Source organism: Hyperolius riggenbachi, chromosome 4, assembly GCF_040937935.1.
Source record: "Hyperolius riggenbachi isolate aHypRig1 chromosome 4, aHypRig1.pri, whole genome shotgun sequence".
NCBI lineage: Eukaryota > Metazoa > Chordata > Amphibia > Anura > Hyperoliidae > Hyperolius > Hyperolius riggenbachi.
In genome coordinates, this window is record NC_090649.1 from 202,756,740 (window position 1) to 202,777,758 (window position 21,019).

General features: G+C 41.7%; 1 protein-coding gene across 1 annotated transcript in view; it reads right to left on the bottom strand.

The window, feature by feature from the left end:
* Positions 1 to 2,017: 2,017 nt before the first annotated feature.
* LOC137504747 (mucin-3B-like) overlaps positions 2,018 to 21,019 on the bottom strand; it is a 71,598-nt gene continuing 52,596 nt past the window's right edge. The window contains exon 4 of the mRNA XM_068233332.1: positions 2,018 to 20,997. Coding sequence (XP_068089433.1) covers positions 2,018 to 20,997 — 18,980 coding nt within the window. The remainder of the gene's footprint in view (positions 20,998 to 21,019) is intronic.

Here is a 21,019-nt window from a genome sequence, read left to right on the forward strand (position 1 = left end):
AGGAGAGAATAGATGCAAGCAATGCACTGGTGAGGTGATCAGGGGGGTCTGAGGGCGATCTGAGGGTGTGGGCAGGTAATTTGGTGCCCGCAAGGGGCAGATTAGGGTCTGATCTGATGGGTAGCAGTGACAGGTGGTGACGGGGGTGATTGATGGGTGATTGATGGGTGATCAGTGGGTGATTAGAGGGGAGAACAGATGTAAACAATGCACTTGGGAGGTAATCTGAGGGCGGTCTGCGGGCGATCTGAGGATGTGGGCGGGTGATCAGGTTAGGGTCTGATCTGATGGGTGGAAGTGACAGGTGGTAACAGGGGGTGACTGATGGGTGATTGACAGGTGATTGACAGGTGATCAGTGGGTGATTACAGGGGAGAATAGATGTGTACAGTACACGGGGGGTCTGTGAAGGATCTGAGGGTGTGTGTGTGTGTGTGGGGGGGGGGTGATCAGGAGCCCCCAGGGGGCAGTTTAGGACCTGGTCTAAAATATAGCATTGACAGATAGTGACAGGGGGTGATTGATGGGTGATTAGGGGGGTGATTGGGTGCAAACAGTGGTCTGAGGGGGTGATCATGGGGGGGGGTCTGAGGGGTGCTGTGGGCGATCAGGGGGAGGGGGGCAGGATCAGTGTGCTTGGGTGTTTACATACACAGCTGCCTCCTACCCTGGTGGTCCCTCGATCACTGGGACCACCAGGGTAGGAGGCAGCCTGTATAACACACTTTGTATACATCACAAATTGTACTATACACTTTGTACAGGGAGATTGGGCTGTTATCAACCCGCCAGCACTGCTAAATGACTGGAGGGTTGACGTCGCGGGTGGGTGGAGACTAATGCCGGCGGATGTGCACGCATCCCTGCGCGCGATCCCCGGCTGCTCAGTCCCCCAGGTGCCGATCGGTGTTACGCGGTCCTGGGGTTGCCACTTTGCCGCTGCCTATTGGTAGTGGGCGGTCGGCAAGTGGTTTAAGAGAACCAGAGGTGGGTTCTAAATATGCTATCAGCACACAGAGGCTGTGTCTGAATATAATGCCCAGCCTTTGTTGCTATACTGCTCCCCCCAGACCCCCCATGCGCTCTGCTATGCCCCCATAAATCACATAGCCATGCTAGTGACACGCAGTGTGTCTCAGTCGGCTGTTTACCTTTTGCAGTGTCAATCTCGCCGCTCCCCCGCCTCCTCTATGTCGCCGCTCCCCACCTGCGTCCCTTCCCTCCCCGCTGATTGGAGGGAAGGGACACAGGTGAGGAGTGGCGCTATGGAGGAGGCGGTTAGCAGCGAGACTGACACGGCAAAGGGTAAACAGCTGGCTGCGACACGCTGTGTGTCGCTAGCACGGCGTTTGTATTTTTGGTGGTACCAAGTGCCAGTTAATGCGCATGGTACTACATGATTTTTTAAAGAAAACCCAAGGTTGTTTTTAAGAATGCTATCAGCACACAGAGGCTGGGTTTGCATATAATGCCCAGCCTCTGTTGCTATACTGCTCCCCCCCAGGACCCCATAAATCACATAGCATGCTAAGGACACGCAGCATGTCTCAGCCGGCTGTTTACCTTTTGCTGTGTCAGTCTCTGCACTCCCCCGCCTCCTCCATAGCGCCGCTCCCCGCCTGCGTCCCTTCCCGCCAATCAGCGGGGAGGGAAGGGACGCAGGCAGTGAGCAGCGACATAGAGGAGGCGGGGGAGTGGCGAGATTGACATGGCAAAAAGTAAACAGCCGACTGAGACACGATGTGTGTCGCTAGCACGGCTGTGTGATTTATGGGAACATAGCAGAGTGCAGGGGGGCCTGGGGGGGGAGCAGTATAGCAACAGAGGCTGGGCATTATATGCAGACCCAGCCTCTGTGTGCTGATAGCATTCTTGGAAACCAGCTCAGATTCTCTTTAAAAAAAAATCATGTAGCATCATGTGCATTAACTAATACTTGGTACCACCAAAAATGCAAACAATTAAATAAACATATAAAAAATGATCTGCATTGAAGAAATAGTACACTGTTTAATTCTCAAGAATGGAAGATACCTGTCACAATAGAAGTGGTAAGAGTAGTTGAACTTGCAGATGATGAAGGCAAAGTCATTGCAATTGGTACAGTAGATGTAGAAGCCAGTGATGAGGTTCTTTCTGCGAAAGACACTGGAAGGTTGATAGTTTCAGAAGTTGCAACAATAGCCGAATTTCCAGTTTCAGTAGAAGACAAAGACTTGCTGTGGGCTGAAGTAAATGAAGCCGGGGTAGTGTTAGTTTTAGTAGTTTTAATGCTGGATGTTGTTTCCTTAGAGGATGGAGGCAAAGAACTCTTCATAATTTCAGAAAGTGGAGTTGAGGATTCAGATGAAGTGACTTCAGGGTTATAAGAAACCAGAGTGCTTGATGATTTCATTATTGCAGAACTAGACGTTTGCTTTGTTTCATCATTAGTGATAAGTAATGTACTTGCAGACGCTGGTGATTGATTCTCAGCTGAATTGACTGGGGCAGTAGAAGTAGGAGCAGATTGACTGTTCATTTTTGAAGAATCTGTTGGATTCTTGTTGCTTATAGCACTTTGAAATATACTAGCTGAATCTACTTGTGGTGTTGATGAGGGAACATTAGAGCTGAGTTCTGAAGTAGATGAAGATATCATAGTTAGTGGCTTAGAAGATATAAATTTAGACACAGTTATTTTCTGTGGTATCAATGATGTAGAGGGGGCCGTTGCTTCTAAAGGTGAGGTCAGTGGATGATTTGATGTACTTTTAGACATTGTTGTACCTTTAGATGTGGAAATGATTGAATTTTCTTGAGATGATGGTGCAGAAGAGACTATTGCTTCAGAGACTAAAGAAGAAGTTAGGGGTAAGGTGGTTTCATGGGGGATAGAAGGTGATGCCGTTAAATGTGTCGATTCTGAAGAATGGAATATACTTGACGTGCTAGCAGTAGTAAGAATGGTTTTACGTGAGGACACTGAAGGGAAAGTTTTAAATGTTGTCATTAGTACAGCAGGTGTAGAAGAAGGTGAGGAGGTACTTTCTGGAAAAGAAACTGGAAGGATACTAGTTTGAGAAGTTGCAGCAACAGAAGCTGAAGTAGTGGTTATTTTAGTAATTTTAAGACTGGATGTTGTTTCCTCAGAGGTTGGAGGCATAGCACTCTCCACAACCTCATAATGTGGAGTTGAGGATACAGATGAAGTAGCTTCAGCAATATAAGAATCCATTGGAGTTGTTGTATTCATTATTGCAGAACTGAAAGTGTGTTTTATTTCACCATCGGTGAGAAGTAATGTACTTGCAGAAATTGGTGACTGAATCTCTGCTGAACTGACTGTGGCAGTAGAAGCAGGGGCTGGTGGACTGTTAGTTTCTAAAGATGTTGGATTCTTGTTGCTTACAGCACTTTCAAATGTACTGGCTGTACTTGTTTGTGATGTTAATAAGGGAACTTTAGAGCTGAATTCTGATGAAAATGAAGCTGAGGTAGTGGTTATTTTAGTAGATTTAAGACTAGATATTGTTTCCTCAGAGGTTGGAGGCATGGAACTCTCCATAACGTCAGAGGGTGGAGATGAGGATTCAGGTGAAGTAGATGAGGATTCGGGTGAAGTAGCTTCAGGGGCATAAGAAACCAGTGGAGTTTTTGATTTCATCATTACAGACGTTTGTTTTGCTTCACCTCTAGTAATAAGTAATGTACTTGCAGACATTGCTGGTTGAATGTCAGCTGAATTGACTGGGGCAGAAGTAGAAGTAGGTGGACTGTTAGTTTCTGAAGATGTTGGATTTTTGTTGCTTATGGTACTTTGAAATATTATGGCTGTACTTGCTTGTGGTGTTGATGAAGGAATATTTGAGCTGAATTCTGAAGTAAATGAAGGTAATGTAACTAGTGGCTCAGAAGATGTCATTTCTGACACTGTTATTTCCTGTGATATTATTGATAAAGAGGTGTCTGTCACTTTCAAAGGTGAAGTTAGTGGTTGATTAGATGTTTCAGGCATAGCTGTAACTTCAGATGTTAATTGTATTGTATGATTTTCAGATAATGGCATGGAAGACACGATTGCTTCAGAGACAGAAGGAGAAATTTGGGATAAGGTGGTTATAGTGGAGCTAGACATTATTTCAGGTAAATGTGTAGATTCAGAAGAATGCAAAGTACTTCTCATGCTTGCAGTAGTTGGCATGCCAGGTAAGGGCTTGAGTGTTGTGATTGGTTCATTGGACGTAGAAACAGGTGATGAGGCATTTTCTACAGAAGTCACCGAGAGGTTTCTGGTTTCAGAAGTTGCAACAATACTGGAAGTGATCCCAATTTCAATAGAAGATGGAAGAGATATATTGTCAGGGGATGTGAAAGAAGATGAGGTGCTTTTCGCTTCAGAAGAATAAATGTTGACTGTTGCTTTCTCAGATGTTGGAGGCATAGAACTCTCCATAACCTCAGAAGGTGAAGAGGGAGATTCAAGTGAAAAAGCTTCAGGGGTATAAGAATTCACTGGAGTTGTTGATGTAATCATTGCAGAGCTAAAAGTTTGTTTTGTTTCACTATTGGTAAGTACAAACATATCTGAAGACATGGGTGACTGAATCTCAGCGGAAGTGACTGGCACAACAGAAGTAGGAGCAGATGAACTGTTTGTTTCTGTAGAAGTTGGATTCTTGTTGGTTACATCACTCTGAAATGTACTGGCTGTACTTGCTGCTAGCGTTGATGAAGGAACATTTGAGGTGAATTCTGAAGTAAATGCAGGTAGCGTAACTAGTGGCTCAGAAGATGTCATTTCAGACACTGTTATTTCCTGTGATATTAATGATATAGAGGTGTCTGTTGCTTCCAAATGTGAAGTTAGTGGTTGATTAGATTTTTCAGGCATAGTTGTACCTTCAGATGTTGATGATATTGTAGGTTTTTCAGATGATGGTACGGAAGATCCCATTGCTTCAGAGACAGAAGGGGAAGTTTGGGGTAAGGTGGTTTCAGGGGAGCTAGACATTATTTCAGGTAAATGTGTAGTTTCTGAAGAGTGGAATGTGCTTGTCATGCTAGCAGTAGTTAGGATGGTTTTACCTGTGGTTAACACAGGTAAGGGCTCGAGTGTTGTTATTGGTTCATTAAATGTAGAAACAGGTGATGAGGCATTTTCTACAGAAGTCAACGAGAGGGTGCTGGTTTCAGAAGTTGCAACAATACTGGAGGTGATCCCAATTTCAATAGAAGATGTAAGAGATATATTGTCAGGTGACGTAAAAGAAGATGAGGTGCTTTTTGCTTCAGAAGTATAAACGTTGGATGTTGTTTTCTCAGATGTTGAAGCCATAGAACTCAGTGAAAAAGCTTCAGGGGTATAAGACTCCACTGGAGTTGTTGATTCAAACAGTGCAGAGCTGAAAGTTTGTTCTGTTTCACTGTTGGTAAGTACTAACGTATCTGAAGACGTTGGTGACTGAATCTCAGCTGAAGTGACTGGCACAGTAGAAGTAGGAGCAGATGAACTGTTTGTTTCTGTAGAAGTTGGATTCTTGTGGGTTACATCACTCTGAAATGTACTGGCTGTTCTTGCTGCTAGCATTGATGAAGGAACATTTGAGGTGAATTCTGAAGTAAATGCAGGTAGCGTAACTAGTGGCTCAGAAGATGTCATTTCAGACACTGTTATTTCCTGTGATGTTAATGATATAGAGGTGTCTGTTGCTTCCAAATGTGAAGTTAGTGGTTGATTAGATTTTTCAGGCATAGTTGTACCTTCAGATGTTGATGATATTGTAGGTTTTTCAGATGGTGGTACGGAAGATCCCATTGCTTCAGATACAGAAGGAGAAGTTTGGGGTAAGGTGGTTTCAGGGGAGCTAGACATTATTTCAGGTAAATGTGTAGATTCTGAAGAGTGGAATGTGCTTGTCATGCTAGCAGTAGTTGGGATGGATTTACCTGTGGTTAACACAGGTAAGGGCTCAAGTGTTGTTATTGGTTCATTAAACGTAGAAGCCGGTGATGAGGCACTTTCTACAGAAGTCAACGAGAGGGTGCTGGTTTCAGAAGTTGCAACAATACTGGAGGTGATCCCAATTTCAATAGAAGATGCAAGAGATATATTGTCAGGTGACGTAAAAGAATATGAAGTGCTTTTTGCTTCAGAAGTATAAACGTTGGATGTTGTTTTCTCAGTTGTTGAAGGCATAGAACTCTCCATAACCTCCGAAGGTGAAGAGGGGGATTCAAGTGAAAAAGCTTCAGGGGTATAAGAATCTACTGGAGTTGTTGATTCAAACAGTGCAGAGCTGAAAGTTTGTTTTGTTTCACTGTTGGTAAGTACTAACGTATCTGAAGACGTTGGTGACTGAATCTCAGCTGAAGTGACTGGCACAGTAGAAGTAGGAGCAGATGAACTGTTTGTTTCTGTAAAAGTTGGATTCTTGTGAGTTACATCACTCTGAAATGTACTGGCTGTACTTGCTGCTAGCGTTGATGAAGGAACATTTGAGGTGAATTCTGAAGTAAATGCAGGTAGCGTAACTAGTGGCTCAGAAAATGTCATTTCAGACACTGTTATTTCCTGTGATGTTAATGATATAGAGGTGTCTGTTGCTTCCAAATGTGAAGTTAGTGGTTGATTAGATTTTTCAGGCATAGTTGTACCTTCAGATGTTGATGTTATTGTAGGTTTTTCAGATGATGGTACGGAAGATCCCATTGCTTCAGAGACAGAAGGAGAAGTTTGGGGTAAGGTGGTTTCAGGGGAGCTAGACATTATTTCAGGTAAATGTGTAGATTCTGAAGAGTGGAATGTGCTTGTCATGCTAGCAGTAGTTAGGATGGTTTTACCTGTGGTTAACACAGGTAAGGGCTCGAGTGTTGTTATTGGTTCATTAAACGTAGAAGCAGGTGATGAGGCACTTTCTACAGAAGTCAACGAGAGGGTGCTGGTTTCAGAAGTTGCAACAATACTGGAGGTGATCCCAATTTCAATAGAAGATGTAAGAGATATATTGTCAGGTGACGTAAAAGAAGATGAGGTGCTTTTTGCTTCAGAAGTATAAACGTTGGATGTTGTTTTCTCAGATGTTGAAGGCATAGAACTCTCCATAACCTCCGAAGGTGAAGAGGGGGATTCAAGTGAAAAAGCTTCAGGGGTATAAGAATCCACTGGAGTTGTTGATTCAAACAGTGCAGAGCTGAAAGTTTGTTTTGTTTCACTGTTGGTAAGTACTAACGTATCTGAAGACGTTGGTGACTGAATCTCAGCTGAAGTGACTGGCACAGTAGAAGTAGGAGCAGATGAACTGTTTGTTTCTGTAAAAGTTGGATTCTTGTGAGTTACATCACTCTGAAATGTACTGGCTGTACTTGCTGCTAGCGTTGATGAAGGAACATTTGAGGTGAATTCTGAAGTAAATGCAGGTAGCGTAACTAGTGGCTCAGAAAATGTCATTTCAGACACTGTTATTTCCTGTGATGTTAATGATATAGAGGTGTCTGTTGCTTCCAAATGTGAAGTTAGTGGTTGATTAGATTTTTCAGGCATAGTTGTACCTTCAGATGTTGATGTTATTGTAGGTTTTTCAGATGATGGTACGGAAGATCCCATTGCTTCAGAGACAGAAGGAGAAGTTTGGGGTAAGGTGGTTTCAGGGGAGCTAGACATTATTTCAGGTAAATGTGTAGATTCTGAAGAGTGGAATGTGCTTGTCATGCTAGCAGTAGTTAGGATGGTTTTACCTGTGGTTAACACAGGTAAGGGCTCGAGTGTTGTTATTGGTTCATTAAACGTAGAAGCAGGTGATGAGGCACTTTCTACAGAAGTCAACGAGAGGGTGCTGGTTTCAGAAGTTGCAACAATACTGGAGGTGATCCCAATTTCAATAGAAGATGTAAGAGATATATTGTCAGGTGACGCAAAAGAAGATGAGGTGCTTTTTGCTTCAGAAGTATAAACGTTGGATGTTGTTTTCTCAGATGTTGAAGGCATAGAACTCTCCATAACCTCCAAAGGTGAAGAGGGGGATTCAAGTGAAAAAGCTTCAGGGGTATAAGAATCCACTGGAGTTGTTGATTCAAACAGTGCAGAGCTGAAAGTTTGTTTTGTTTCACTGTTGGTAAGTACTAACGTATCTGAAGACGTTGGTGACTGAATCTCAGCTGAAGTGACTGGCACAGTAGAAGTAGGAGCAGATGAACTGTTTGTTTCTGTAAAAGTTGGATTCTTGTGAGTTACATCACTCTGAAATGTACTGGCTGTACTTGCTGCTAGCGTTGATGAAGGAACATTTGAGGTGAATTCTGAAGTAAATGCAGGTTGCGTAACTAGTGGCTCAGAAAATGTCATTTCAGACACTGTTATTTCCTGTGATGTTAATGATATAGAGGTGTCTGTTGCTTCCAAATGTGAAGTTAGTGGTTGATTAGATTTTTCAGGCATAGTTGTACCTTCAGATGTTGATGTTATTGTAGGTTTTTCAGATGATGGTACGGAAGATCCCATTGCTTCAGAGACAGAAGGAGAAGTTTGGGGTAAGGTGGTTTCAGGGGAGCTAGACATTATTTCAGGTAAATGTGTAGATTCTGAAGAGTGGAATGTGCTTGTCATGCTAGCAGTAGTTAGGATGGTTTTACCTGTGGTTAACACAGGTAAGGGCTCGAGTGTTGTTATTGGTTCATTAAACGTAGAAGCAGGTGATGAGGCACTTTCTACAGAAGTCAACGAGAGGGTGCTGGTTTCAGAAGTTGCAACAATACTGGAGGTGATCCCAATTTCAATAGAAGATGTAAGAGATATATTGTCAGGTGACGTAAAAGAAGATGAGGTGCTTTTTGCTTCAGAAGTATAAACGTTGGATGTTGTTTTCTCAGATGTTGAAGGCATAGAACTCTCCATAACCTCCGAAGGTGAAGAGGGGGATTCAAGTGAAAAAGCTTCAGGGGTATAAGAATCCACTGGAGTTGTTGATTCAAACAGTGCAGAGCTGAAAGTTTGTTTTGTTTCACTGTTGGTAAGTACTAACGTATCTGAAGACGTTGGTGACTGAATCTCAGCTGAAGTGACTGGCACAGTAGAAGTAGGAGCGGATGAACTGTTTGTTTCTGTAAAAGTTGGATTCTTGTGAGTTACATCACTCTGAAATGTACTGGCTGTACTTGCTGCTAGCGTTGATGAAGGAACATTTGAGGTGAATTCTGAAGTAAATGCAGGTAGCGTAACTAGTGGCTCAGAAAATGTCATTTCAGACACTGTTATTTCCTGTGATGTTAATGATATAGAGGTGTCTGTTGCTTCCAAATGTGAAGTTAGTGGTTGATTAGATTTTTCAGGCATAGTTGTACCTTCAGATGTTGATGTTATTGTAGGTTTTTCAGATGATGGTACGGAAGATCCCATTGCTTCAGAGACAGAAGGAGAAGTTTGGGGTAAGGTGGTTTCAGGGGAGCTAGACATTATTTCAGGTAAATGTGTAGATTCTGAAGAGTGGAATGTGCTTGTCATGCTAGCAGTAGTTAGGATGGTTTTACCTGTGGTTAACACAGGTAAGGGCTCGAGTGTTGTTATTGGTTCATTAAACGTAGAAGCAGGTGATGAGGCACTTTCTACAGAAGTCAACGAGAGGGTGCTGGTTTCAGAAGTTGCAACAATACTGGAGGTGATCCCAATTTCAATAGAAGATGTAAGAGATATATTGTCAGGTGACGTAAAAGAAGATGAGGTGCTTTTTGCTTCAGAAGTATAAACGTTGGATGTTGTTTTCTCAGATGTTGAAGGCATAGAACTCTCCACAACCTCCGAAGGTGAAGAGGGGGATTCAAGTGAAAAAGCTTCAGGGGTATAAGAATCCACTGGAGTTGTTGATTCAAACAGTGCAGAGCTGAAAGTTTGTTTTGTTTCACTGTTGGTAAGTACTAACGTATCTGAAGACGTTGGTGACTGAATCTCAGCTGAAGTGACTGGCACAGTAGAAGTAGGAGCAGATGAACTGTTTGTTTCTGTAAAAGTTGGATTCTTGTGAGTTACATCACTCTGAAATGTACTGGCTGTACTTGCTGCTAGCGTTGATGAAGGAACATTTGAGGTGAATTCTGAAGTAAATGCAGGTAGCGTAACTAGTGGCTCAGAAAATGTCATTTCAGACACTGTTATTTCCTGTGATGTTAATGATATAGAGGTGTCTGTTGCTTCCAAATGTGAAGTTAGTGGTTGATTAGATTTTTCAGGCATAGTTGTACCTTCAGATGTTGATGATATTGTAGGTTTTTCAGATGATGGTACGGAAGATCCCATTGCTTCAGAGACAGAAGGAGAAGTTTGGTGTAAGGTGGTTTCAGGGGAGGTAGACATTATTTCAGGTAAATGTGTAGATTCTGAAGAGTGGAATGTGCTTGTCATGCTATCAGTAGTTAGGATGGTATTACCTGTGGTTAACACAGGTAAGGGTTCGAGTGTTGTTATTGGTTCATGAAACGTAGAAGCCGGTGATGAGGCACTTTCTACAGAAGTCAACGAGAGGGTGCTGGTTTCAGAAGTTGCAACAATACTGGAGGTGATCCCAATTTCAATAGAAGATGTAAGAGATATATTGTCAGGTGACGTAAAAGAAGATGAGGTGCTTTTTGCTTCAGAAGTATAAACGTTGGATGTTGTTTTCTCAGATGTTGAAGGCATAGAACTCTCCATAACCTCCGAAGGTGAAGAGGGGGATTCAAGTGAAAAAGCTTCAGGGGTATAAGAATCCACTGGAGTTGTTGATTCAAACAGTGCAGAGCTGAAAGTTTGTTTTGTTTCACTGATGGTAAGTACTAACGTATCTGAAGACGTTGGTGACTGAATCTCAGCTGAAGTGACTGGCACAGTAGAAGTAGGAGCAGATGAACTGTTTGTTTCTGTAAAAGTTGGATTCTTGTGAGTTACATCACTCTGAAATGTACTGGCTGTACTTGCTGCTAGCGTTGATGAAGGAACATTTGAGGTGAATTCTGAAGTAAATGCAGGTAGCGTAACTAGTGGCTCAGAAAATGTCATTTCAGACACTGTTATTTCCTGTGATGTTAATGATATAGAGGTGTCTGTTGCTTCCAAATGTGAAGTTAGTGGTTGATTAGATTTTTCAGGCATAGTTGTACCTTCAGATGTTGATGTTATTGTAGGTTTTTCAGATGATGGTACGGAAGATCCCATTGCTTCAGAGACAGAAGGAGAAGTTTGGGGTAAGGTGGTTTCAGGGGAGCTAGACATTATTTCAGGTAAATGTGTAGATTCTAAAGAGTGGAATGTGCTTGTCATGCTAGCAGTAGTTAGGATGGTTTTACCTGTGGTTAACACAGGTAAGGGCTCGAGTGTTGTTATTGGTTCATTAAACGTAGAAGCAGGTGATGAGGCACTTTCTACAGAAGTCAACGAGAGGGTGCTGGTTTCAGAAGTTGCAACAATACTGGAGGTGATCCCAATTTCAATAGAAGATGCAAGAGATATATTGTCAGGTGACGTAAAAGAATATGAAGTGCTTTTTGCTTCAGAAGTATAAACGTTGGATGTTGTTTTCTCAGTTGTTGAAGGCATAGAACTCTCCATAACCTCCGAAGGTGAAGAGGGGGATTCAAGTGAAAAAGCTTCAGGGGTATAAGAATCTACTGGAGTTGTTGATTCAAACAGTGCAGAGCTGAAAGTTTGTTTTGTTTCACTGTTGGTAAGTACTAACGTATCTGAAGACGTTGGTGACTGAATCTCAGCTGAAGTGACTGGCACAGTAGAAGTAGGAGCAGATGAACTGTTTGTTTCTGTAAAAGTTGGATTCTTGTGAGTTACATCACTCTGAAATGTACTGGCTGTACTTGCTGCTAGCGTTGATGAAGGAACATTTGAGGTGAATTCTGAAGTAAATGCAGGTAGCGTAACTAGTGGCTCAGAAAATGTCATTTCAGACACTGTTATTTCCTGTGATGTTAATGATATAGAGGTGTCTGTTGCTTCCAAATGTGAAGTTAGTGGTTGATTAGATTTTTCAGGCATAGTTGTACCTTCAGATGTTGATGTTATTGTAGGTTTTTCAGATGATGGTACGGAAGATCCCATTGCTTCAGAGACAGAAGGAGAAGTTTGGGGTAAGGTGGTTTCAGGGGAGCTAGACATTATTTCAGGTAAATGTGTAGATTCTGAAGAGTGGAATGTGCTTGTCATGCTAGCAGTAGTTAGGATGGTTTTACCTGTGGTTAACACAGGTAAGGGCTCGAGTGTTGTTATTGGTTCATTAAACGTAGAAGCAGGTGATGAGGCACTTTCTACAGAAGTCAACGAGAGGGTGCTGGTTTCAGAAGTTGCAACAATACTGGAGGTGATCCCAATTTCAATAGAAGATGTAAGAGATATATTGTCAGGTGACGTAAAAGAAGATGAGGTGCTTTTTGCTTCAGAAGTATAAACGTTGGATGTTGTTTTCTCAGATGTTGAAGGCATAGAACTCTCCATAACCTCCGAAGGTGAAGAGGGGGATTCAAGTGAAAAAGCTTCAGGGGTATAAGAATCCACTGGAGTTGTTGATTCAAACAGTGCAGAGCTGAAAGTTTGTTTTGTTTCACTGTTGGTAAGTACTAACGTATCTGAAGACGTTGGTGACTGAATCTCAGCTGAAGTGACTGGCACAGTAGAAGTAGGAGCAGATGAACTGTTTGTTTCTGTAAAAGTTGGATTCTTGTGAGTTACATCACTCTGAAATGTACTGGCTGTACTTGCTGCTAGCGTTGATGAAGGAACATTTGAGGTGAATTCTGAAGTAAATGCAGGTAGCGTAACTAGTGGCTCAGAAAATGTCATTTCAGACACTGTTATTTCCTGTGATGTTAATGATATAGAGGTGTCTGTTGCTTCCAAATGTGAAGTTAGTGGTTGATTAGATTTTTCAGGCATAGTTGTACCTTCAGATGTTGATGTTATTGTAGGTTTTTCAGATGATGGTACGGAAGATCCCATTGCTTCAGAGACAGAAGGAGAAGTTTGGGGTAAGGTGGTTTCAGGGGAGCTAGACATTATTTCAGGTAAATGTGTAGATTCTGAAGAGTGGAATGTGCTTGTCATGCTAGCAGTAGTTAGGATGGTTTTACCTGTGGTTAACACAGGTAAGGGCTCGAGTGTTGTTATTGGTTCATTAAACGTAGAAGCAGGTGATGAGGCACTTTCTACAGAAGTCAACGAGAGGGTGCTGGTTTCAGAAGTTGCAACAATACTGGAGGTAATCCCAATTTCAATAGAAGATGTAAGAGATATATTGTCAGGTGACGCAAAAGAAGATGAGGTGCTTTTTGCTTCAGAAGTATAAACGTTGGATGTTGTTTTCTCAGATGTTGAAGGCATAGAACTCTCCATAACCTCCAAAGGTGAAGAGGGGGATTCAAGTGAAAAAGCTTCAGGGGTATAAGAATCCACTGGAGTTGTTGATTCAAACAGTGCAGAGCTGAAAGTTTGTTTTGTTTCACTGTTGGTAAGTACTAACGTATCTGAAGACGTTGGTGACTGAATCTCAGCTGAAGTGACTGGCACAGTAGAAGTAGGAGCAGATGAACTGTTTGTTTCTGTAAAAGTTGGATTCTTGTGAGTTACATCACTCTGAAATGTACTGGCTGTACTTGCTGCTAGCGTTGATGAAGGAACATTTGAGGTGAATTCTGAAGTAAATGCAGGTTGCGTAACTAGTGGCTCAGAAAATGTCATTTCAGACACTGTTATTTCCTGTGATGTTAATGATATAGAGGTGTCTGTTGCTTCCAAATGTGAAGTTAGTGGTTGATTAGATTTTTCAGGCATAGTTGTACCTTCAGATGTTGATGTTATTGTAGGTTTTTCAGATGATGGTACGGAAGATCCCATTGCTTCAGAGACAGAAGGAGAAGTTTGGGGTAAGGTGGTTTCAGGGGAGCTAGACATTATTTCAGGTAAATGTGTAGATTCTGAAGAGTGGAATGTGCTTGTCATGCTAGCAGTAGTTAGGATGGTTTTACCTGTGGTTAACACAGGTAAGGGCTCGAGTGTTGTTATTGGTTCATTAAACGTAGAAGCAGGTGATGAGGCACTTTCTACAGAAGTCAACGAGAGGGTGCTGGTTTCAGAAGTTGCAACAATACTGGAGGTGATCCCAATTTCAATAGAAGATGTAAGAGATATATTGTCAGGTGACGTAAAAGAAGATGAGGTGCTTTTTGCTTCAGAAGTATAAACGTTGGATGTTGTTTTCTCAGATGTTGAAGGCATAGAACTCTCCATAACCTCCGAAGGTGAAGAGGGGGATTCAAGTGAAAAAGCTTCAGGGGTATAAGAATCCACTGGAGTTGTTGATTCAAACAGTGCAGAGCTGAAAGTTTGTTTTGTTTCACTGTTGGTAAGTACTAACGTATCTGAAGACGTTGGTGACTGAATCTCAGCTGAAGTGACTGGCACAGTAGAAGTAGGAGCGGATGAACTGTTTGTTTCTGTAAAAGTTGGATTCTTGTGAGTTACATCACTCTGAAATGTACTGGCTGTACTTGCTGCTAGCGTTGATGAAGGAACATTTGAGGTGAATTCTGAAGTAAATGCAGGTAGCGTAACTAGTGGCTCAGAAAATGTCATTTCAGACACTGTTATTTCCTGTGATGTTAATGATATAGAGGTGTCTGTTGCTTCCAAATGTGAAGTTAGTGGTTGATTAGATTTTTCAGGCATAGTTGTACCTTCAGATGTTGATGTTATTGTAGGTTTTTCAGATGATGGTACGGAAGATCCCATTGCTTCAGAGACAGAAGGAGAAGTTTGGGGTAAGGTGGTTTCAGGGGAGCTAGACATTATTTCAGGTAAATGTGTAGATTCTGAAGAGTGGAATGTGCTTGTCATGCTAGCAGTAGTTAGGATGGTTTTACCTGTGGTTAACACAGGTAAGGGCTCGAGTGTTGTTATTGGTTCATTAAACGTAGAAGCAGGTGATGAGGCACTTTCTACAGAAGTCAACGAGAGGGTGCTGGTTTCAGAAGTTGCAACAATACTGGAGGTGATCCCAATTTCAATAGAAGATGTAAGAGATATATTGTCAGGTGACGTAAAAGAAGATGAGGTGCTTTTTGCTTCAGAAGTATAAACGTTGGATGTTGTTTTCTCAGATGTTGAAGGCATAGAACTCTCCACAACCTCCGAAGGTGAAGAGGGGGATTCAAGTGAAAAAGCTTCAGGGGTATAAGAATCCACTGGAGTTGTTGATTCAAACAGTGCAGAGCTGAAAGTTTGTTTTGTTTCACTGTTGGTAAGTACTAACGTATCTGAAGACGTTGGTGACTGAATCTCAGCTGAAGTGACTGGCACAGTAGAAGTAGGAGCAGATGAACTGTTTGTTTCTGTAAAAGTTGGATTCTTGTGAGTTACATCACTCTGAAATGTACTGGCTGTACTTGCTGCTAGCGTTGATGAAGGAACATTTGAGGTGAATTCTGAAGTAAATGCAGGTAGCGTAACTAGTGGCTCAGAAAATGTCATTTCAGACACTGTTATTTCCTGTGATGTTAATGATATAGAGGTGTCTGTTGCTTCCAAATGTGAAGTTAGTGGTTGATTAGATTTTTCAGGCATAGTTGTACCTTCAGATGTTGATGATATTGTAGGTTTTTCAGATGATGGTACGGAAGATCCCATTGCTTCAGAGACAGAAGGAGAAGTTTGGTGTAAGGTGGTTTCAGGGGAGGTAGACATTATTTCAGGTAAATGTGTAGATTCTGAAGAGTGGAATGTGCTTGTCATGCTATCAGTAGTTAGGATGGTATTACCTGTGGTTAACACAGGTAAGGGTTCGAGTGTTGTTATTGGTTCATGAAACGTAGAAGCCGGTGATGAGGCACTTTCTACAGAAGTCAACGAGAGGGTGCTGGTTTCAGAAGTTGCAACAATACTGGAGGTGATCCCAATTTCAATAGAAGATGTAAGAGATATATTGTCAGGTGACGTAAAAGAAGATGAGGTGCTTTTTGCTTCAGAAGTATAAACGTTGGATGTTGTTTTCTCAGATGTTGAAGGCATAGAACTCTCCATAACCTCCGAAGGTGAAGAGGGGGATTCAAGTGAAAAAGCTTCAGGGGTATAAGAATCCACTGGAGTTGTTGATTCAAACAGTGCAGAGCTGAAAGTTTGTTTTGTTTCACTGATGGTAAGTACTAACGTATCTGAAGACGTTGGTGACTGAATCTCAGCTGAAGTGACTGGCACAGTAGAAGTAGGAGCAGATGAACTGTTTGTTTCTGTAAAAGTTGGATTCTTGTGAGTTACATCACTCTGAAATGTACTGGCTGTACTTGCTGCTAGCGTTGATGAAGGAACATTTGAGGTGAATTCTGAAGTAAATGCAGGTAGCGTAACTAGTGGCTCAGAAAATGTCATTTCAGACACTGTTATTTCCTGTGATGTTAATGATATAGAGGTGTCTGTTGCTTCCAAATGTGAAGTTAGTGGTTGATTAGATTTTTCAGGCATAGTTGTACCTTCAGATGTTGATGTTATTGTAGGTTTTTCAGATGATGGTACGGAAGATCCCATTGCTTCAGAGACAGAAGGAGAAGTTTGGGGTAAGGTGGTTTCAGGGGAGCTAGACATTATTTCAGGTAAATGTGTAGATTCTAAAGAGTGGAATGTGCTTGTCATGCTAGCAGTAGTTAGGATGGTTTTACCTGTGGTTAACACAGGTAAGGGCTCGAGTGTTGTTATTGGTTCATTAAACGTAGAAGCAGGTGATGAGGCACTTTCTACAGAAGTCAACGAGAGGGTGCTGGTTTCAGAAGTTGCAACAATACTGGAGGTGATCCCAATTTCAATAGAAGATGTAAGAGATATATTGTCAGGTGACGTAAAAGAAGATGAGGTGCTTTTTGCTTCAGAAGTATAAACGTTGGATGTTGTTTTCTCAGATGTTGAAGGCATAGAACTCTCCACAACCTCCGAAGGTGAAGAGGGGGATTCAAGTGAAAAAGCTTCAGGGGTATAAGAATCCACTGGAGTTGTTGATTCAAACAGTGCAGAGCTGAAAGTTTGTTTTGTTTCACTGTTGGTAAGTACTAACGTATCTGAAGACGTTGGTGACTGAATCTCAGCTGAAGTGACTGGCACAGTAGAAGTAGGAGCAGATGAACTGTTTGTTTCTGTAAAAGTTGGATTCTTGTGAGTTACATCACTCTGAAATGTACTGGCTGTACTTGCTGCTAGCGTTGATGAAGGAACATTTGAGGTGAATTCTGAAGTAAATGCAGGTAGCGTAACTAGTGGCTCAGAAAATGTCATTTCAGACACTGTTATTTCCTGTGATGTTAATGATATAGAGGTGTCTGTTGCTTCCAAATGTGAAGTTAGTGGTTGATTAGATTTTTCAGGCATAGTTGTACCTTCAGATGTTGATGATATTGTAGGTTTTTCAGATGATGGTACGGAAGATCCCATTGCTTCAGAGACAGAAGGAGAAGTTTGGTGTAAGGTGGTTTCAGGGGAGGTAGACATTATTTCAGGTAAATGTGTAGATTCTGAAGAGTGGAATGTGCTTGTCATGCTATCAGTAGTTAGGATGGTATTACCTATGGTTAACACAGGTAAGGGTTCGAGTGTTGTTATTGGTTCATGAAACGTAGAAGCCGGTGATGAGGCACTTTCTACAGAAGTCAACGAGAGGGTGCTGGTTTCAGAAGTTGCAACAATACTGGAGGTGATCCCAATTTCAATAGAAGACGTAAGAGATATATTGTCAGGTGACGTAAAAGAAGATGAGGTGCTTTTTGCTTCAGAAGTATAAACGTTGGATGTTGTTTTCTCAGATGTTGAAGGCATAGAACTCTCCATACCCTCAGAAGGTGAAGAGGGGGATTCAAGTGTAAAAGCTTCAGGGGTATAAGAATCCACTGGAGTTGTTGATTCAAACAGTGCAGAGCTGAAAGTTTGTTTTGTTTCACTATTGGTAAGTACTAATGTATCTAAAGATGTTGGTGACTGAATCTCAGCTGAAGTGACTGGCACAGAAGAAGTAGGAACAGATGAACTGTTTGTTTCTGTAGAAGTTGGATTCTTGTTGATTACTTCACTCTGAAATGTACTGGCTGTACTTGCTGCTAGCGTTGATGAAGGAACATTTGAGGTGAATTCTGAAGTAAATGCAGATAGCGTAACTAGTGGCTCAGAAGATGTTATTTCAGACACTGTTATTTCCTGTGATATTAATGATATAGAGGTGTCTGTTGCTTCCAAATGTGAAGTTAGTGGTTGATTAGATTTTTCAGGCATAGTTGTACCTTCAGATGTTGATGTTATTGTAGGTTTTTCAGATGATGATACGGAAGATCCCATTGCTTCAGAGACAGAAGGAGAAGTTTGGGGTAAGGTGGTTTCAGGGGAGCTAGACATTATTTCAGGTAAATGTGTAGATTCTGAAGAGTGGAATGTGCTTGTCATGCTAGCAGTAGTTAGGATGGTTTTACCTGTGGTTAACACAGGTAAGGGCTCGAGTGTTGTTATTGGTTCATTAAACGTAGAAGCAGGTGATGAAGCACTTTCTACAGAAGTCAACGAGAGGGTGCTGGTTTCAGAAGTTGCAACAATACTGGAGGTGATCCCAATTTCAATTGAAGATGTAAGAGATATATTGTCAGGTGACGTAAAAGAAGATGAGGTGCTTTTTGCTTCAGAAGTATAAACGTTGGATGTTGTTTTCTCAGATGTTGAAGGCATAGAACTCTCCATAACCTCCGAAGGTGAAGAGGGGGATTCAAGTGAAAAAGCTTCAGGGGTATAAGAATCCACTGGAGTTGTTGATTCAAACAGTGCAGAGCTGAAAGTTTGTTTTGTTTCACTGTTGGTAAGTACTAACGTATCTGAAGACGTTGGTGACTGAATCTCAGCTGAAGTGACTGGCAGAGTAGAAGTAGGAGCAGATGAACTGTTTGTTTCTGTAAAAGTTGGATTCTTGCGGGTTACATCACTCTGAAATGTACTGGCTGTACTTGCTGCTAGCGTTGATGAAGGAACATTTGAGGTGAATTCTGAAGTAAATGCAGGTAGCGTAACTAGTGGCTCAGAAAATGTCATTTCAGACACTGTTATTTCCTGTGATGTTAATGATATAGAGGTGTCTGTTGCTTCCAAATGTGAAGTTAGTGTTTGATTAGATTTTTCAGGCATAGTTGTACCTTCAGATGTTGATGTTATTGTAGGTTTTTCAGATGATGGTACGGAAGATCCCATTGCTTCAGAGACAGAAGGAGAAGTTTGGGGTAAGGTGGTTTCAGGGGAGCTAGACATTATTTCAGGTAAATGTGTAGATTCTGAAGAGTGGAATGTGCTTGTCATGCTAGCAGTAGTTAGGATGGTTTTACCTGTGGTTAACACAGGTAAGGGCTCGAGTGTTGTTATTGGTTCATTAAACGTAGAAGCAGGTGATGAGGCACTTTCTACAGAAGTCAACGAGAGGGTGCTGGTTTCAGAAGTTGCAACAATACTGGAGGTGATCCCAATTTCAATAGAAGATGTAAGAGATATATTGTCAGGTGACGTAAAAGAAGATGAGGTGCTTTTTGCTTCAGAAGTATAAACGTTGGATGTTGTTTTCTCAGATGTTGAAGGCATAGAACTCTCCATAACCTCCGAAGGTGAAGAGGGGGATTCAAGTGAAAAAGCTTCAGGGGTATAAGAATCCACTGGAGTTGTTGATTCAAACAGTGCAGAGCTGAAAGTTTGTTTTGTTTCACTGTTGGTAAGTACTAACGTATCTGAAGACGTTGGTGACTGAATCTCAGCTGAAGTGACTGGCACAGTAGAAGTAGGAGCGGATGAACTGTTTGTTTCTGTAAAAGTTGGATTCTTGTGAGTTACATCACTCTGAAATGTACTGGCTGTACTTGCTGCTAGCGTTGATGAAGGAACATTTGAGGTGAATTCTGAAGTAAATGCAGGTAGCGTAACTAGTGGCTCAGAAAATGTCATTTCAGACACTGTTATTTCCTGTGATGTTAATGATATAGAGGTGTCTGTTGCTTCCAAATGTGAAGTTAGTGGTTGATTAGATTTTTCAGGCATAGTTGTACCTTCAGATGTTGATGTTATTGTAAGTTTTTCAGATGATGGTACGGAAGATCCCATTGCTTCAGAGACAGAAGGAGAAGTTTGGGGTAAGGTGGTTTCAGGGGAGCTAGACATTATTTCAGGTAAATGTGTAGATTCTGAAGAGTGGAATGTGCTTGTCATGCTAGCAATAGTTAGGATGGTTTTACCTGTGGTTAACACAGGTAAGGGCTCGAGTGTTGTTATTGGTTCATTAAACGTAGAAGCAGGTGATGAGGCACTTTCTACAGAAGTCAACGAGAGGGTGCTGGTTTCAGAAGTTGCAACAATACTGGAGGTGATCCCAATTTCAATAGAAGATGTAAGAGATATATTGTCAGGTGACGTAAAAGAAGATGAGGTGCTTTTTGCTTCAGAAGTATAAACGTTGGATGTTGTTTTCTCAGATGTTGAAGGCATAGAACTCTCCACAACCTCCGAAGGTGAAGAGGGGGATTCAAGTGAAAAAGCTTCAGGGGTATAAGAATCCACTGGAGTTGTTGATTCAAACAGTGCAGAGCTGAAAGTTTGTTTTGTTTCACTGTTGGTAAGTACTAACGTATCTGAAGACGTTGGTGACTGAATCTCAGCTGAAGTGACTGGCACAGTAGAAGTAGGAGCAGATGAACTGTTTGTTTCTGTAAAAGTTGGATTCTTGTGAGTTACATCACTCTGAAATGTACTGGCTGTACTTGCTGCTAGCGTTGATGAAGGAACATTTGAGGTGAATTCTGAAGTAAATGCAGGTAGCGTAACTAGTGGCTCAGAAAATGTCATTTCAGACACTGTTATTTCCTGTGATGTTAATGATATAGAGGTGTCTGTTGCTTCCAAATGTGAAGTTAGTGGTTGATTAGATTTTTCAGGCATAGTTGTACCTTCAGATGTTGATGATATTGTAGGTTTTTCAGATGATGGTACGGAAGATCCCATTGCTTCAGAGACAGAAGGAGAAGT